Source organism: Clinocottus analis, unplaced genomic scaffold (assembly GCF_023055335.1).
Source record: "Clinocottus analis isolate CAN_PGR_092001 unplaced genomic scaffold, fCliAna1.0.p SCAF_6, whole genome shotgun sequence".
In the NCBI taxonomy this organism is placed as follows: domain Eukaryota; kingdom Metazoa; phylum Chordata; class Actinopteri; order Perciformes; family Cottidae; genus Clinocottus; species Clinocottus analis.
This window is the reverse complement of record NW_027176218.1, coordinates 355,130-372,663: the sequence shown is the minus strand read 5'-3', so window position 1 is coordinate 372,663 and position 17,534 is coordinate 355,130. Positions and strand designations below refer to the sequence as shown.

At 46.2% G+C, this 17,534-nt stretch overlaps 1 protein-coding gene across 1 annotated transcript in view; it reads right to left on the bottom strand.

The window, feature by feature from the left end:
- Positions 1 to 17,534, bottom strand: part of cttnbp2 (cortactin binding protein 2) — a 51,819-nt gene that overhangs the window by 22,257 nt on the left and 12,028 nt on the right. Inside the window, exons 3-4 of the mRNA XM_068602119.1 lie at positions 6,966 to 7,196; positions 344 to 1,778 (exon numbers count right to left, since the gene is read on the bottom strand). Coding sequence (XP_068458220.1) covers positions 344 to 1,778; positions 6,966 to 7,196 — 1,666 coding nt within the window. The remainder of the gene's footprint in view (positions 1 to 343; positions 1,779 to 6,965; positions 7,197 to 17,534) is intronic.

Here is a 17,534-nt window from a genome sequence, read left to right as displayed (position 1 = left end):
TCGCTCCTTTTAAAGGAACGGGCTGAGCTCTCGGAGGGTCGGGCGACATGTTAGCGTCAACGCAGGGCATGAAAAGGGGGAGGAAGAGGAGGAGGAAGAGGAGGAGGAAGAGGAGGAGGAGAGAGAGAATGCAGTGAGGGAGAGAGTCAGTGACATTAAACTGAACTGACCCCTGCGCTATTCTGCCTTGCACCCCCCTGTGGCTAGCTTGCCTGTAACCGGATCGCTATGCTAAGCTACGCTATCGCTATGCCAGTGCCGTGGAAAGACAGTCGAAGAAAAAAAAGAGGCAGCGGGGGGGGAAGATCTGGAGGGAGACGGCGCTCGGTGGAGCCTCGTTTACCTGATGCTGCTGCCAGGAGGCTACGGGAGGATGGAGCGCTAATGGAGGAGGAGGAGGAGGTGGAGGGGGGGTTTATGGAGGAGGAGGAGGAGCTACTGATGACGGGGGGGCACTCTGCGCATGCTGCCGCCGCCGCCGCCGCCACCGGCTGCCGCTGGGGGCCCCGGCCGGAGCGCGAATGCTGATGGGGGCAGGCACCCACCTGAGAGGCCGTCAGGGCTGGGACCAGGTCCATGGCGGGTTTGGGCGGCAGCTGGGGCGTGGCCGGCTTCAGCCCGCCCCCCGGGGAGCGGCCGCTGCCGTCCCCCAGCGCCCCCTTGATGGGCGGATGGGGAGGAGACGGCGTCTGGGAGAGCCCCGGCTTTTTGGGCGGGATCGGGGGCGGGTTTCCCCGGTCGATCCTGGCCACCGTGGGCGACTTGATGCCGATGGGGTGGCCCAGGCGGCCGGGGAAAGGGCCCCCCTCGGAGGCGGAGTGGGGCAGGCTGGGGCGCAGCGATCCGCCGCCTCCGCCCGCCGCCGCCGGAGGGCTGGTGAAGCGCGAGAGGACCTGCGTGACGGTGTGGCGCGCCTGCTGCTTGGCGGCGAAGTTGTCGCGGCCGGCGGGCGTCGGGGAGAGGTCGCGCGCCGGCGGGCTCTGGGACGCCGTGCCGTTTTGGTCCTGTTCCTGGAACTTGTAGCGGGCGGCCTGGACGCGGGGGCTCACGCCGCTGGGCACGCCGTGCGGCGGCTGCGGGGGCGGCGCCGCCTGGCCCTCCGAGCCGTTCTCCGACTGCGCCAGCCCGCCCGAGCCGCTGTGGACGAGCCCCCGGCCGCCGGTCTTCGGCAGGCTCAGGCCCACGTAGTTGGCCGGCGTCGGCTTGACGGGGACGCCGAGCGGGTTCTTCTTGGGCGCCTCCGCCTCGGCGGGGGGCGGGTCCGTCTGGCAGGACGCCGTCCGGGAGCTTATGGGCTCCGTGGCTACGGAGACGGACGTCACCGCCGGTGGCGGCGCGCCGGCGGCGGGTTCTGCTCCGGCGGCGGCGGGCTGGGCGGCGCCCTTCCCGTCGCCCTGTTCAGTCCTGAGCTGCTCCACCTGCTGCCGCAGACTCTGGCTCTCGCCCTCCTCGCGGCCCAGCCGGGCGCGCAGCTGCTCCCGCTCCGTGTCGAACTCCGACAGCTGCTTCTCCATCTTGGCCTCCATCTGCTGGCCGCGCTGCCGCTCGGCGCTCAGCTCCTCCTGCCGCCGGCCGGAGGAGCGGCCCTCCTCGTCCAGGCGCGCCTGCAGCTCGTCGAAGCGCTGCGACTCCTCCACCACCCGCGTGGCCAGCTGCTTGCACTCGCGCACCAGCATCATGACGATGTGCTTGTTCTTCTCGCGCTCGTCCTTCAGCTGCGCCGTCAGCTTGCGGTGGTCCTGCTCCAGACTCTGCAGCTGCAGCTTCTCCATCTCCAGCTGCAGGAGGAGGAAGCAAAGACACGCGTCAGGTGAGCAGTGAGGTCACTGCAGAGCTTCACCACAACCAGCTCGCTGGAAGACGCAGCGTTCATCTGCTGCACTTCAAAAATTAAACATGAGAAGATAACAAAACGCAGGACCAGGTCAGTCTGATGAACAACTGAACAATGAGTCAGACACTTCCTCCTGCACCAGCTGCACTTTCTGGGCTACTGTTTCCTGAATGTCTTGTTTTTTGGTCTTTCTTTTACATTTATCTTTTTTATATCTCGCTCTTGCATTGAAAAGAAGTACGAAGCGCAAATTCCGGCGTCAAATTTCATGACTGTGAAAATGTACATGGCCTCAAAGCTGATTCTAAGTTAAAAAAAAAAGTCCATCAATTTTGTAAAGTCGTGTACAAGGCAAAAAAAAATAAAATTAAAGTGCTTTTCTCCACTTTAAATGATAAACTTAACTTATGAATTGAGAATAAAATTGCTGGCTGCAGCACGAGCCTCATCCACGATTAAATAATACGCTTTGCATTCAAATAACAGACGTAATCACCATATTTTCATATGATGTGTTCTGCTATTGCGTTGCGTTTACTGTCAATCGCAGCGTTGTATTTTCTGGACGTGCAAACAGACGTTTCTGACGCCGATCCCTCACACAAAATAAACAAAATCAGGTGTCGAACTGGCGTCTTTTCTCCTCCTTTTGGAAAGCGGATCGTCTGCAATCGATCAGATCGGCACATCGAACGCACCGGACGAGCTCCAGCCTGAAAATATCCTCCGTCGCCGGAAAACACGGGAAAAAAGATCCCAAACCGGCCTCGTGCCGGTGAGGAGGATCTGCCAAAGAGGTCGAACGTGACGTCTAACCCTGGGAGAATAGGTTTACAGAATAAAGTAGGTCAAACTATCTGAATAATAGATATCACACGCGTCATGTTGAAGCCCGGAGCGCCACGTGCACGCAGAGATTTACAGCGAAAAAGTGTCCGACGTCATATTTAAGGAGCTCGGAGGTTCTTTATCATTGAAGCGGCGAACGCGGCCGCACTTGTTCATTGATCCCAAAGTAACAAACAAAAAATACAAGGAGGATGCAAACTATTACACAAACGGGGACGTTGGCCCGCCCGGGCGGTTCGGAGGAGCCAGAGTTTCAGATTTTATCTATTCGCAGAGACGCACGGTTGAATTTCGATGACTTGTGGAAGCTCCCGCTCTCCATATCTGGAGCGCCGCTGCTATTGTTAGCTCAGCGCTGGCATCAGACGTAACAAGGCTTAACCGGCGGAGGGGGGGGGCAGAAAGGGAGGGGGGGCTCTTTGCACCTCATCACCAAGAACCCCATCGCTCTGACAAGCCCCCAAAACAAAAAGAAACGAGTCCCTTCCCCCCTCCCTCCTCCTCCAAACCATCAGGAACTACATGTCACCACCGTCTGATGATGAGGAGCGACGAGGGTTCACAAGCACACAGGAGCGGCGGTTCGATTCCTCGGCGCTACGACGAGCCACTAATTGGTGAGAGGATTATGTCGGCCTCAAGCCTCAGAGAAGCAAAATAAACTAATTTAGGGGACGCTGTGACGGCTGAAAGCAGCACGAGTTTTTAAATCATAAAAATATGTCTAATTATCGATATCAGGAGCGCAGGATCATTTGAATTATTATTATTATTATCTGAAAAAGCATTGTTATGTTGGGATGTTTGCTGGAAGATTCATAGAGGAGTCGCCCCCTGGTGGTCAGGAGAGAGAATGCAGCTTTAACACATGAAGCATAGACTTCTATACAACCAGAGGAGTCTCCCCCTGGTGGTCAGGAGAGAGAATGCAGCTTTCACACATGAAGCATAGACTTCTATACAACCAGAGGAGTCGCCCCCTGGTGGTCAGGAGAGAGAATGCAGCTTTAAGACATGAAGCATAGACTTCTATACAACCAGAGGAGTCGCCCCCTGGTGGTCAGGAGAGAGAATGCAGCTTTAACACATGAAGAATATGCTTCTATACAACCAGAGGAGTCGCCCCCTGGTGGTCAGGAGAGAGAATGCAGCTTTAACACATGAAGCATAGACTTCTATACAACCAGAGGAGTCGCCCCCTGGTGGTCAGGAGAGAGAATGCAGCTTTAACACATGAAGCATAGACTTCTATACAACCAGAGGAGTCGCCCCCTGGTGGTCAGGAGAGAGAATGCAGCTTTAACACATGAAGCATAGACTTCTATACAACCAGAGGAGTCGCCCCCTGGTGGTCAGGAGAGAGAATGCAGCTTTAACACATGAAGCATAGACTTCTATACAACCAGAGGAGTCGCCCCCTGGTGGTCAGGAGAGAGAATGCAGCTTTAAGTCATGAAGCATAGACTTCTATACAACCAGAGGAGTCGCCCCCTGGTGGTCAGGAGAGAGTGCAGCTTTAACACGTGAAGCATAGACTTCTATACAACCAGAGGAGTCACCCCCTGGTGGTCAGGAGAGAGAATGCAGCTTTAAGTCATGAAGCACTAATTGAGAAGAAGGGAGTGAAGGAGGAAGGAAGCATGAGGACTATTTAAAGAAAACCAACAACAAAACGAGTGGAGCTTCCTCCCACTTCATGACTGGTTCATGGACACAAGGGGGGGGAGGGGGGTTAAGTCTCTTTGATTTTTCCCATGAGCCCATTCAGACAGCGTTGCACACTAGACCTGCTGGATAATGCGACCGCTCGAGTGGAAACGCCGGGATAAAGATAGCGGCTTGAAACCCTGTTCTACCCGGCAACCAGAAGATCCCCCGTGAGCTCTCCATGTGTCTTTTTCTGGGTGCGACGATGATGTCGCTGTAATGGTTCCACACAAAAAGCCCATTTATCTCCTGGCGGCGCCCGGCTGGCGACACGTCGAGCACGACGCTGCAATCAGGCGATGATTCAGTCCTCAGAGGGAGAGGAACCCGTCGTTGGTCTGTTGGTGCCGGAGCTCCGCCGTGTTCAAGGGCGTCCAATGAATGAAGGACTTCTCAAGGTCAAAGCGGCCTCGCGTCTCCTCGTCTCCTCGCTGAGACTCTACAGGAGTGAAAACTCGAGAGTTTTGATTCGGTCCAGAGTTTAAGGTTCTGCTATCGGTTCTTTAAAAGTTAAGGAGTGAGACGTCCTCGCTTTGAAGCTCATCTCTATCTTTGTCTCTCTCTCTTTGTCTCTCTCTATAGCTCTGTCTCTTTGTCTCTTTGTCTCCTTCTCTCAATCACTGTCTCTCTGTCTTCTTGTCTCTCTCTTTGTTCCATTCTCTCTCTCTGTTTCCTTGTCTCCTTCCCTTAATCATTGTCTCTTTGTCTCTGTCTCCTTGTCCATTTGTCTCTCTGTCTCTTTCTCTCTCATTTTCTCTCTTTACATTTCTCTGTCTCTCTGTCTCCTTGTCTCCTTCCTTCAATCATTATCTCTTTGTCTCTCTTTGTCTCTGTTTCATTGTCCATTTCTCTCTCTGTCTCATTGTCTCCTTCTCTTAATCCTTGTCTCCTTCTCTCAATCATTGTCCATTTGTCTCTCTGTCTCTTTCTCTCCTTGTCTCCTTCATTGTCTCTTTGTCTCTGTCTCCTTCTCTAAATCATTGTCTCTCTTTGTCTCTGTCTCCTTCCCTCAATCCTCGTCTCCTCGTCTCCTTGTCTCTTTGTCTCAGTCCAGCGTGAGAACAAGATCAAAAGAGATCAAAACCAAAGAGATGAGCAGAATCCATGAGAGCACTTTGATGAAAACCCATGGACAGCGTCCTCAAAGGAATCTTTCACACGCTGGTGAAGAAGCAGACATGTTTGTTTGTTTGTTTGTGTGGTGATAAAACACAAAGAACAGACGTGTTCCTCATCACGGAGAGAGCGACGGTCGCTCTGTGAGTTGAGAGGATTAAATCAGATCCCTCGGCTCGTGTAAATGTCACGGCTCGGTTCAGCCGGGACATAAAAGACATTATGAAAGACTCGATCGAGGACTTTGTGTCTTTTATTTTCTTATTCGCTTCCGTAGGAGCACGACACATGTTGTGCAGTTCCCAACGACTAAGATGTGTTACAGCGTCCGCTTCCCACCCATCATTTAAACTTCCCTCCAACGACGCTAACGGTATAATTTAATGGGGACATATTGCGCTCATTTGCAGCTTCATATTATATATTTTGAGTTTCCTTTAAAACATTTTTATATGCGTTAATATTCAAAAACACATTCTTTAAGTCTGAAACGCTGTTTGTTTTGTGCGCCTGTCTCTTTAAGACCTCGCTCCCGAAGAAGAAGCCCAGTCTGCTCTGATTGGCCGGAACAAAGTGGGCGGAGTTACTCAGATTATGAGTCAATGAATCAACCAATCAGATGATTTAGATTGTTTTGAATTTCTTAGTTGATATGTCGCTTTTTTTTTAAATTTTGTTTTAATATTTTTGTATTTTTATATTTGGAAGAAACTTAATATATTGTATGTGATGGATAAAAACACACACACACACACACACACACACACACACACACACACACACACACACACAACCTGTCAAAACACACCACTTCCTACCTTCTTCCTTCTTCCCACTCATCTTTGTGTGTGTGTGCTTCGTCTCTCTTTGTGTGTGTGAACTTCGTCTCTTCTATCAGCGTAACAGAGTTCAGGAACAGGACGCACAACACACACACACACACACACACACACACACAGCATTAAACTTCACTCCTCACACACACTTCCAGACGTGAGATGAAGCGCCAAAAACTGTGTCAAACTCCCCGAGCAGCGGTAACGATACACAACAAACACACACAGCAATGTGTGACAGCGCTAACAAACACATGGCTGCCCGGTTCATCAGAGCCACGCAATCCTAAAAAGACCTGTGACACACACACACACACACACACACACACACACACACAGACCAAAAATAGAACTGACACTCCACATACATGAAGTACACAATACACACACACACTGTTACTCCTATCCTCCGATTCAAATACACAAAGTGTAAACATTCACACACAAAGACAAGCGAGCACTTTTCTTCCTCCGAGTAGTCGCGGATGAATAAACTAATATTAATAATTAATTAATCATTGATGTGGCTCTCAGCTGTTATTAAAGAACCGGTTTGTCAACACCAGCCTCCTCCTCCTCCTCCTCCTCCTCCTCCTCCTCCTGCTCCTCCTCCTCCTCCTCACCCTCTTCTGGCGGCTCTCGGCGGCGGCCAGCTGGGCCGCCATGCGCTCCTGCATCTTCCTGCAGTGCGCCATGACGGCCTCCAGGACGGAGATGGGACTGGAGCCCAGCGGCCGGCGCTCCTTGTCCCCTCCGGGAACGCCGCACTCAAAGTCCCTCTGCAGGGCCAGGAAGGGGTCGGTGAGGCTGTAGCGGCCGTACCGCTCCTGCAGGAACACCTCCTTCCTCTGGGCCTGCACACAAGGAGGACATGGGGGTGGATGTTATACTTTTATACTTTTTAATACATCAGAGAACAAAGACATTTAAAATGTTTCAGTGTGTCTGCAGGTGGCAGGAACACGCCCTCCTGTCCCCTCAGCCGATTGGCCGACGAGTGACATGTGGGTGAAAGTTGACATCGTCCCGGTGTGGCAACAGAGAGCAGGTGTGACCCCGCCAAAATAAAAGCACGACGAAGTGACTCTAATTTAATGCAATATCTTAGAAATGATTCTCCTTTTTGATTTATTCACTATGCGATTATTGATTGTGTACAATGTGATGCAACTCTTTTCTTTTTCCCTTTAAACTATTTTTATGAGATTTTTAAAAGTTTTTTTAAACAGTAAAACCAAAACATTAATAACAAACATCTTGTAACTGTTTAGAAAGAAATAAAGAAAATATAAAGTAATAATATTAGTCAAAAAAATAAAATATATATATATAGAATGCATTTTATTTTATTTTTTATTATCATTATTAATATATATATACATATATATATATAATATTTTATATTTTTTGTGGACTTTTATTTATTTATTTAAATGTTATACTATATAATATATATATAATGATAATAAATATAGTTAAACATATTTAAAAAATGAATAAAATACATTTTTGTGAGTTTTGTCTGTTTCTGTACTAAAAAGTATCTTCACAAATAAAAAAATAAAAAGTTGCACGTCCTCTCTGTGATGCAAAACAACTAATTGCATTTAATTTGTCCAAAAATGATCTTAGCTGCTCTTCATGTCAGTGGCGACTAAACAGAAAGTACAGCAGCTGCACAGAGACTGAACCCTGTGACCATAAGAGGAGGCGAGAGAATAACACACACACACACACACACACACACACACACACACACACACACACACACACACACACAGACTGTGAGATGGAGAGCAGCTTCTACAGTGAAAAGGTAAATGAGCGGCAGCAGCCGTCTGCGGCTCCACGAGATCCAGCATTTAATCCAGTTTGATGATTCACGTCTACGAGCAGCGGGACGGTTCAGTGAGGGAGGAATATTTAATAAAGAGAGAGAGAGAGAGAGAGAGAGAGAGAGAGAGAGAGAGAGAGAGAGAGAGAGAGAGAGAGAGAGAGAGAACGTGGAGGCGAGGAGAAGAAAAAACGAAGACAAAGAGGCACAGAGCCGCAAGACGCTTCACCAAAGAAGGAGATGGTAGTTCAGAGTCTAACACACACACACACACACACACACACACACACACACACACACACACACACACACACACACACACAGAAGCAGTTCACACATTACTGAGGAGAGGCGGAAGACAGAGAAAGAGACAAAGAGAGAGAGTTTTAAAACAGGATCAGTAAATATGTTAAAAAATGAATTAATAGACATCACCATGAACGTCTTGTGTTAATTACTGACACAAAGACGATTATTTGTTCTATTACAAGTTTTCCAAATTGTGTGTTTAAATTACGCAGATGAGGAATCATCATGCAAGGATCAGATTGAAGGTTTTTCTGCTTGTCAACGAGGAAAAACACATTTTAAATGTTTGAATTAAAAGGATTTCTACATTTTTCTGCTCATTTCTTCTCTCTGATTTGTGCAAATTTAAATCAATTCATTGCTTCATTGTACCAAAGAAAATCCCAAAAATAAGAATATTAAGTAGAACGTAAGTTGTTTCTATTTCAAAATAAGAGCGGTGTGAAGCGGCTCCTTTAATTGTGTAATTGTCTGTTTTTTATTTTCACTTTAAATCGGATGACCAGCTGCAGCGTCATGACATCACGCACACGGAAACCTTCCCCCTCGTCCTGCTCGCCGCGTTGCACTTCCTGGTTCGCGAGGCTCGTGGGGTCAAAAGGTCGCTCTATTACCGCGTCCGGGGTCGGGAGCTAAAGCCCCTGAGATCTCATCAGCTGTCGTAACGCTGAGCTCCCCCGAGGCGCCGCTGAGCCCACGGATCCACTGGCGGCCATTAGGGGAAGCCCCAGCAGGCCGGTGTCCTGCAGGAGAGGCTCTGGCTCTGCAGTTTTTATACCTTTAGTTTTATGGTTGAGATGATTTTAAAATGTCTTTCTTTCTGTTTGATTGACAGGAAGTCAACCAACTGCCAGTGAGCAGATAGTTCTTGAGTTGCGTTTTTTCTTTCTCATAAAGTCTTACGAGAAAGAAAAACACGACTAAAGATCCGATGGCCAGATTTTTATTATTTTTATTTTTTTTAAATGGAGATTCTCCAGCAAACAGAGCTTTTGTGCTCAGTTGTCATGGAGACAGTTGGTCGTTCCCATGACAACGCTGGGAAAAAAAAAAGTTAAACAAACTGACCAGGAGGTGAGATATTTTATTCACTTATTCATTCTGGCAGAGTTCACTTTATTTTAATTTAATAAACTTAACTTATCGACAAAGTTGAGATCCTGGAACCTTCAGGTGAATATTAGGGTTGTATTGATACCTCATACACATTGATACATATCAATGTATCCATGTATAAATAGATACATATCAATACATGGATACATATCCATAAGTATCAATGTATTGATACATTGATACATATGAAGATGTATCAATGTATAGATACATTGATACATCTTGATATGTATCTAACTATACATTGATACATATCAGGATGTATCAATGTATCGATACGTATGGATATGATACGTATTGATACATATTGATCCGGGCAGACTTTGTGAGTTCTATAAATGTTATATCATTGTCCAATGAATCAATTTAATATTTCATGGTGATGAAGCCATGTAGAATCTATTCTCAGTAACTTTGTGAACGTCTAAATTGGCCAAAAACGTGAATAAAAGGGTTCAAAATCCTCCTGATTTTTGCAGTTTGACCCTTTATGAAAACATCTTCTGAAGAAGAAACATCCGGTGGCGTGACGCTTCCAGACCGCCGTTCCCTTCACTTCCTGTTTGGTTTGCCCATGAAGAGTACATTATTATATATTATATATCGTCACAAATGGCATGAAAATGTTCTTAAAATGACTTGACCAGATATTTATATATCGTCCAACATCAGCAATAATCGTGACCTGGACCACCGCAGCGTCACATGACATGCTGAACATTCCCGATGGCCCTCGCCAGCCAGACGCCGTGACACACTCGCCGCTACGTTTCATTGGCTCAGGTGTTTCTGAGGCTCAGTCAGGGTTGAGTCAGGTCAGCCCGTCAGACCTTAAACACGTCCACGTTTTCAGTTTCAGCGTCTGAGCCGCAGAGCAACCGAGAGGCCGGCGTTAATAAAGCTGAAACAAGATGTTTACCCACCGGTTCCTGCTGGACGGGTATTGTATTCACAACAGTAATACTATAGTATTTACAAGTGCAGCAGTGGTTGAGTGAAACCTCGTTATTATTAGCTTCAACCTTTACAGGCATGCTGCACTATGGGGGATGGGGGGGGGGGGGGGGGCTGCAAGAGGAGATGGAGGGAAGCGGAGGACAGATGAGAGAGTGAGAGAAGTGGAGGAACGACAAACGCTGCGAGAGGGAAGCAGTGACGCCGGGCAACATAGATATGTATGTTAGGGCACGTTAACGCGTTATAAATGCGTTATAAACGTGTTATAAACTCATTATAACTGCGTTATGAGTTATAAACAGATTATATGTTAAAGATGCGTTATAAACACATTATAAACATGTCATAAATGTGTTATAAATGCGTTAGAATGCGTTATGAGTTATAAACGTGTTTTGAATTATGAGTTATAAATGCGTTATGAGTTATAAATGTATTATATACGTGTTAAAGATGCGTTAGAAATGTGTTAGAAATGTGTTAGAAATGCTTTCTAAATGCGTTATAAACGCTTTCTAAATGTGTTATAAACATGTTATAAACTCATTATAAATGCATTATGAGTTATAAATGCGTTATAAATGCATTATAAATGCTTTATGATTATGTTATAAACGAGTTATGAATGCGTTGAGTTATAAATGAGTTATGAACTATTATAAATGCGTTGTGAGTTATAAATGCTTATAAATGTGTTATAAACGCGTTAAAAACGTGTCAATTCATCAACGTCGACAATTATTTGTTCATGTGTTAACTGCATATTGGAGAGGAGGTTTGAGAACGAGCTGCACATGAAAACAGATAAAGTACTTTGAAGTACTTTCCTCTTTGGACCCATTTAATAAATTGGATGGAGGGAAAAAGTGTAGAAAGACAGAAAGACAGAAAACGCTTCTCTCCGTGATGAGACGCACTTCAACTAATCGACGTCTGGTCCAGACTCTCCATCAGCTCCTGCTTCCGTCTGCGCTTTCTTTTTTGTTGAGTCCAAGAAATGAAAGTACAGAAGAATGTTCACGGTGATGCGTGTGTGTGTGTGTGTGTGTGTGTGTGTGTGTGTGTGTGTGTGTGAGAGTTTAAATCAAGGACGCTTCAATCCAATCCATTAAGGACGAGGACAACGCCAGAAAAGTTAACGGGCATTTTGTATTATTGATTTATCGTGTAGGTTATTTTTTTCTAAAGCAGAAATGGCCTCTTAGTGATGAGGATTCATCCTGTTTTCAGATGTTTTATTGAAAAGAAAAATTAAGTTCATTGAAATATTAGACACGGTTAGTAAATGTAATGAACTACACGACCTCTTCATCTCAGCCTGAAACCAGCAACCAGACGATGGAGTCACAAAGACGAAGCACCAGACCAGCCAGCTGAAGGACAGGCGCGTCTTCATGAACTGTACATGCTAACATGCTAACGTGCTAACATGCAGGAGCATAACATAAACTCCTGTAACATTTGGTTGAGGCTCATCATGGTGATTATTCGTACAGTGAGCACGTTGGAAGGGCATCCGTCACATTACAAAACATGCACGACACATAAATCTAAATCAGTATGCGGAGTGATGACGGCTGGTGGCTGCAGCAACACTGAGTCAGAGATTCATCCCAGCAGCGAGAGAGGGATGGAGGGAGGGATGGAGAGAGAGAGAGAGAGAGAGAGAAGCATCTGACACCCGATGACTTGCAGTCACGTGGGATTTCACTCTGCTGGAGGGATCAATACCAGCAAAAAAGATTTGATTTGACAAAAGAGAAGCGGAGCCGCAGCTCGGCCCGGAGACGAGGCGCCGGGCGGATCAGACCAGATGAAAGAGAAAGAAAAGAGGTTCAGGAGCTGAGGGACCGTCAGAGAGGGAGACGGTGACGCAGCCAGGCCACGGGTCAAGGCGTCAGAGCCTTTTTTCATTTGTTTTTGAGCGGCAAACATGTGGCTCCTCCCCCCAATTAATCAACTTGTTGTTGCAGCATTAAGGTGTTCACACACCTCGGAGCGACAAATAAGAGACACAAAAATGAAACAGGAATAAAAGGTTTGAATGAAGCAACTCTGAGCTAAACTAACGCATCGACACTACTGTATGTGTGTGCGTGTGTGGGAATATATATATATATATATATATATATATATATATATATATATATATATATATATATGCATGCATGTATGTATGTATGTATGTATGTATGCATACACACATATACGCATACATACACACATACATATATACATGCATGCATGCATACATTTATGTATGCATGTATGCATACATACATATGTATGTATGTATGTATGCATGTATGTATGTGTGTGTTTATGTGTGTATGCATATATATGCATGCAAGCATATATATATATATGCTTGCATGCATGTATAACATACATACATACTGTATCGCTACTGGTTGATCGTTGTGTGGTCCTGGAGGCGTCGATGCTGCCAGCATTGAGCTGACATCACTGTGACATCACTGTGACATCACTGTGACATCAGCGAGCAGCCAGAGGCCACTCCCACTGTTACGTAACCAACACAGCAGCTCCTGCAGCTTTGAACTGGAGATGAAACTATGAATGTATTTTTTTTTTAATATTGGGAGTGAAAAACTGCCTCGTCAATTTTTTTTGTGTGCAGACATTTGCTGAGAGCAAACACACACACACACACACACACACACATCTCTCTACTGTTAATGTGTCACCAGGCAGACTGGAGGCGTTGTGATGTTTTACCCATAATCCCACACCCACGGTGGCAGCTTTCTCCACTCATGTTTAATGAGCCCAGCTGACAGCCTCAATGAAAGTTTGATGAAGCCCCAGATACTGTATGCACACACACACACACACACACACACACACACACACACACACACACACACACACACACACACACAACGTGAAAGAGCAGCTACAGATCTAATGATAAATAATCTTCTTGTGAAGTGAAGTCTCTCTTTCTCTTTGCTGAGAAACGACCAACGATGAGACTCAACGACCGACATTTACAAGATTCTCTCTCTCTACCCTCCCGTCCTAAATCTAACTAACACACACACACACACACACACACACACACACGGCCCAAGTTCAAACACGAGGAAGAGCTCTGGGGGCCATCAGATCTGATTTGTAGTGAAACACAACATAGGAGTCAAATAGAGCCTGTAAAGCGCTCCACACACACACACACACACACACACACACACACACACACACACACACACACACAGAGTTTAAACCCATAGCTTTATGCAAATGTTGTTTATGAAAATAAAATGAAAGAAAACTTCAAACAAAACATATTGAGGCAAACGCCTCGCAGCAGAACCACAAACATACATTTTACTTAATGCACACACACACACACACACACACACTCAGCATGACTTGCAGCTGTGTGTGTGTGTGTGTGTGTGTGTGTGTGTGTGTGTGTGTGTGTGTGTGTGTGCTGTCCAGTACTCGGCTCCTTGCAGCCTATTTCCATCCTTAATGCCACAGTAAAGCGACGCAGGCTGCTGCCTGATTAAACCTCAGCGTCCCCGGGGCCACAGCACAGAAAGCCCCAACATCTGATAGGGCCGCAAGTGTGTGTGTGTGTGTGTGTGTGTGTGTGTGTGTGTGTGTGTGTGTGTGTGTGTGTGACAGAGACTGTGGTGCAGTCATGTGCATGCATATCTATTTTTCTGATTAAAATGTGTCAGCACTTTATATCCGGCTGATTTAATCGTGCAAGCAGACACACACACACACACACACACACACAATGACTCCCGCTAGCATGGACACACACACACATAAGCATATATATATATATATATATATATATATATATATATATATATATATATATATATATATATATATATATATATATATATATATTATTGGACAAAACCAAAAATCAAGGGAAGGTTTACAAACACTTGTAAACATGTAAACACTGAAAATAGAAGAAGAAAAAAAGGGCGAGTTAGAAACCAGAGGACTCGTCTCCAACAGCCGATATCATCAGTTCAACATCTGTCGTGTGTCGAATGATTGTTTCAAATGTTCCCTCAACAACGTTCTGGAAAAGATATTCGGTTTATTGTGGCATAAAATCAGAGAAAAAGTTGCTGGAAGCGTAATTTAATCACCAAAGCTTGAAAAAGCAGATTGAGTTGGTTGCAATCTGTAACCGCGCCACTAGATGTCACTAGATCCGGCACGCCGTCGCCTTCAACTGGATCGCATGAAGAAGAGGTTGGCAGGAAAAGATGGAGGCTGTCGGAGAAGAAGACGAGCAGGAAGAAGGCGATGAAGGAAGAAGAAGAAGATGTGGAAGAACCGAGTGGAGGAGAGAAAAAGCTCATGGAGGTATAATGAAGAGAGAGAGCCTCCGGTGTGGACCGGTGGAGGTCACGCATCGGCCTCTCACGGAGGTGAATATTCACCCGAAGCTGTTATTGATCGGCCCGAGGGAGCCGGCAGAAAGGACGCCGCGGCGGGGAGCGAGAGTCCTTTCCAACGGCGTCCACAGCCGATGACGAAAAGGTCAAAACCTCCCAGGTTTCCATTAACGAGCAGTTTGAGCACCTGCTGAGGAGTAGGACAGTTGAATATACTATATACCTAATACTAGATACGAAGTAATAGTACGATACACGATACAATACCGTCACGATACTTAAGTCCCGATACGATATTATCGCGATACATTGAGTATTGCGATATAATGCGATTTATTACATTTTTTTCAACCGCAAATTGTCCCCAAAAGAAAACTTTGCCAACAAAAAAATAACAGGATTTTATTATTCTAGGACCAAAAAGAATTGATTAAATAAAAGATCGATGCTCGGCGTCCGCGTATCGATGCAATATCGTCACGCAAATATCGCGATACTGTGCTGTATTGATTTTTTCCCCCCACCCCGAAGTAACAGTAGGAAGTAGAGGAGATAAAGAGTGTCGGACAGATATTTCAGCCTCAGACGAGGTCGCTTCATGCAAAATAAATAAATGAAAAAGAGTCAAAACCATGGAGGGCTTCTCCTGGAAGGTTTTTCAAAATAAAAGAGGTTAGTTTGGGCAAAGCTGCGCGTCCTCATACGATGGTTCCAATGAGAGATCAGGGAAACGTTACGCTCTAAATTGGGACTACAAACCAACATGGCGTCCAGTAAAAGACTACAAACCCCAACAGTGAGGCACCAGAAAGCCAGACACTTTCATGCATTTGCTTAACGGCTACAAGGAAGTTTTACTTTCCTTTCAACTTAAGCAATTAGTCTGTTCAAATACGTTTAAAATGCCCAAAGCTAAATTGTGAGAACTTTCCTTTAAAAGTGCCCAAAATGACCTCAGTAAATTGATAGTTTTTTAGCATTTCAGATGAAAATATTCCGTATTTTTTGTGTAATTTCGGCTCCAATCCTGTGCTTTTACGCCTCCACATCCTAGAGAAATGCAGCATACCCCCCCATGCGTCTCCTGTGTTGTTACTGACACACTGACGCCAGCTGCTCCAGTAAAACATGAGGGCTTTCACTCCGAAACGCAGATCATGTGAGCAAAGGTCCTGAGGGGACTTCTGGTTCCCGTTAAGTGCACGTTTTCCTGCCAAAAAGCGTCACAAAAGTGTGTTTATACGTTCGTCCGTCGCCTTTTATCTCGTCGTGGGATCGAACGGAGACGATGAAGTCGATTCCTGCACGATGGAGCCGGCAGGAATCGGACCGACGCGAGAAGAAGCTCCGGTGAGAGCCGAGGGAAGCAACGAACGTCTGGCGGCGAGGACGAAGTCATTAGTGGAGCGAGCGGGACGCAGCAGGAGAACCAGGACGAGAACAAACGCCCCGAAACACATTCGACCTCGAAAAGAAAATGTACTTCACGGCGTGACTTGAGCATTTAGTGGTTGTTCCTGTCTACAGTGAAGCCACCAGGAGGAGACTCCTCTGGTTGTATAGAAGTCTATGCTTCATATGTTAAAGCTGCATTCTCTCTCCTGACCACCAGGGGGCGACTCCTCTGGTTGTATAGAAGTCTATGCTTCATGTGTTAAAGCTGCATTCTCTCTCCTGACCACCAGAGGGCGACTCCTCTGGTTGTATAGAAGTCTATGCTTCATGTGTTAAAGCTGCATTCTCTCTCCTGACCACCAGGGGGCGACTCCTCCTACAGTTGCATGGAAGTCTATGGGAATGTGATGAAATATTTACAATAAGTCCAGAAGGTGCGTCCTCCAGAGCGTTTCCTAACTCCTCCGTCCTTGACGCTCTAAAAACTGAGCCAATACGGGAACAAAAGGAGGAATAAATAACCTTTAAATGTGGTTATCAGCGTTTTCAGTGGCTGATCGTTGGTCAGATTCAGAAGCTAATTATGCATTTAATGTACAATAAAGTTAGGATTAACCTTAAAAAGGTTCCTAAATCATTTTATTTTGAAAAGCTGACAAATAGCAAAGGATGCAGAGATGAAATTAGACGTTTTAAACTCCCCTCGGCGTCACAGTGGGTGTCGTTTGGCTGCGATTATTTTTATGAATTGGGTCTTTTCTCTGCTAATATTGCGCAAGTTTGATCGCCCGCATCGCTCGACGAGCAACTCGTCCTCTGATGCAGCTGGAAAAAAAACTCCCACGCTCCTCTCTGCTGCCTCCGGCTGGAGGGGGGAGGGAGGAGAGAGAGAGAGAGGAGAGAGAGAGAGAGAGAGAGAGAGAGAGAGAGAGAGAGAGAGAGAGACAGAGAGACAGAGATGCAGGTTAACCGGCCGAAAGAGGTTTCATCATGGAGAGAAATCAGGAAAAAAATGAAACAACAGGCTCTCTCTCTCTTAACCTCATTCTGCTCCAGCTGAACACACACACTGTTACATGCAAAGGCAGTGTGTGTGTGTGTGTGTGTGTGTGTGTGTGTGTGTGTGTGTGTGTGTGTGTTAGAGCTGCATTCTCTCTCCTGAGAGCGGTTCATGTCCCCTTCGT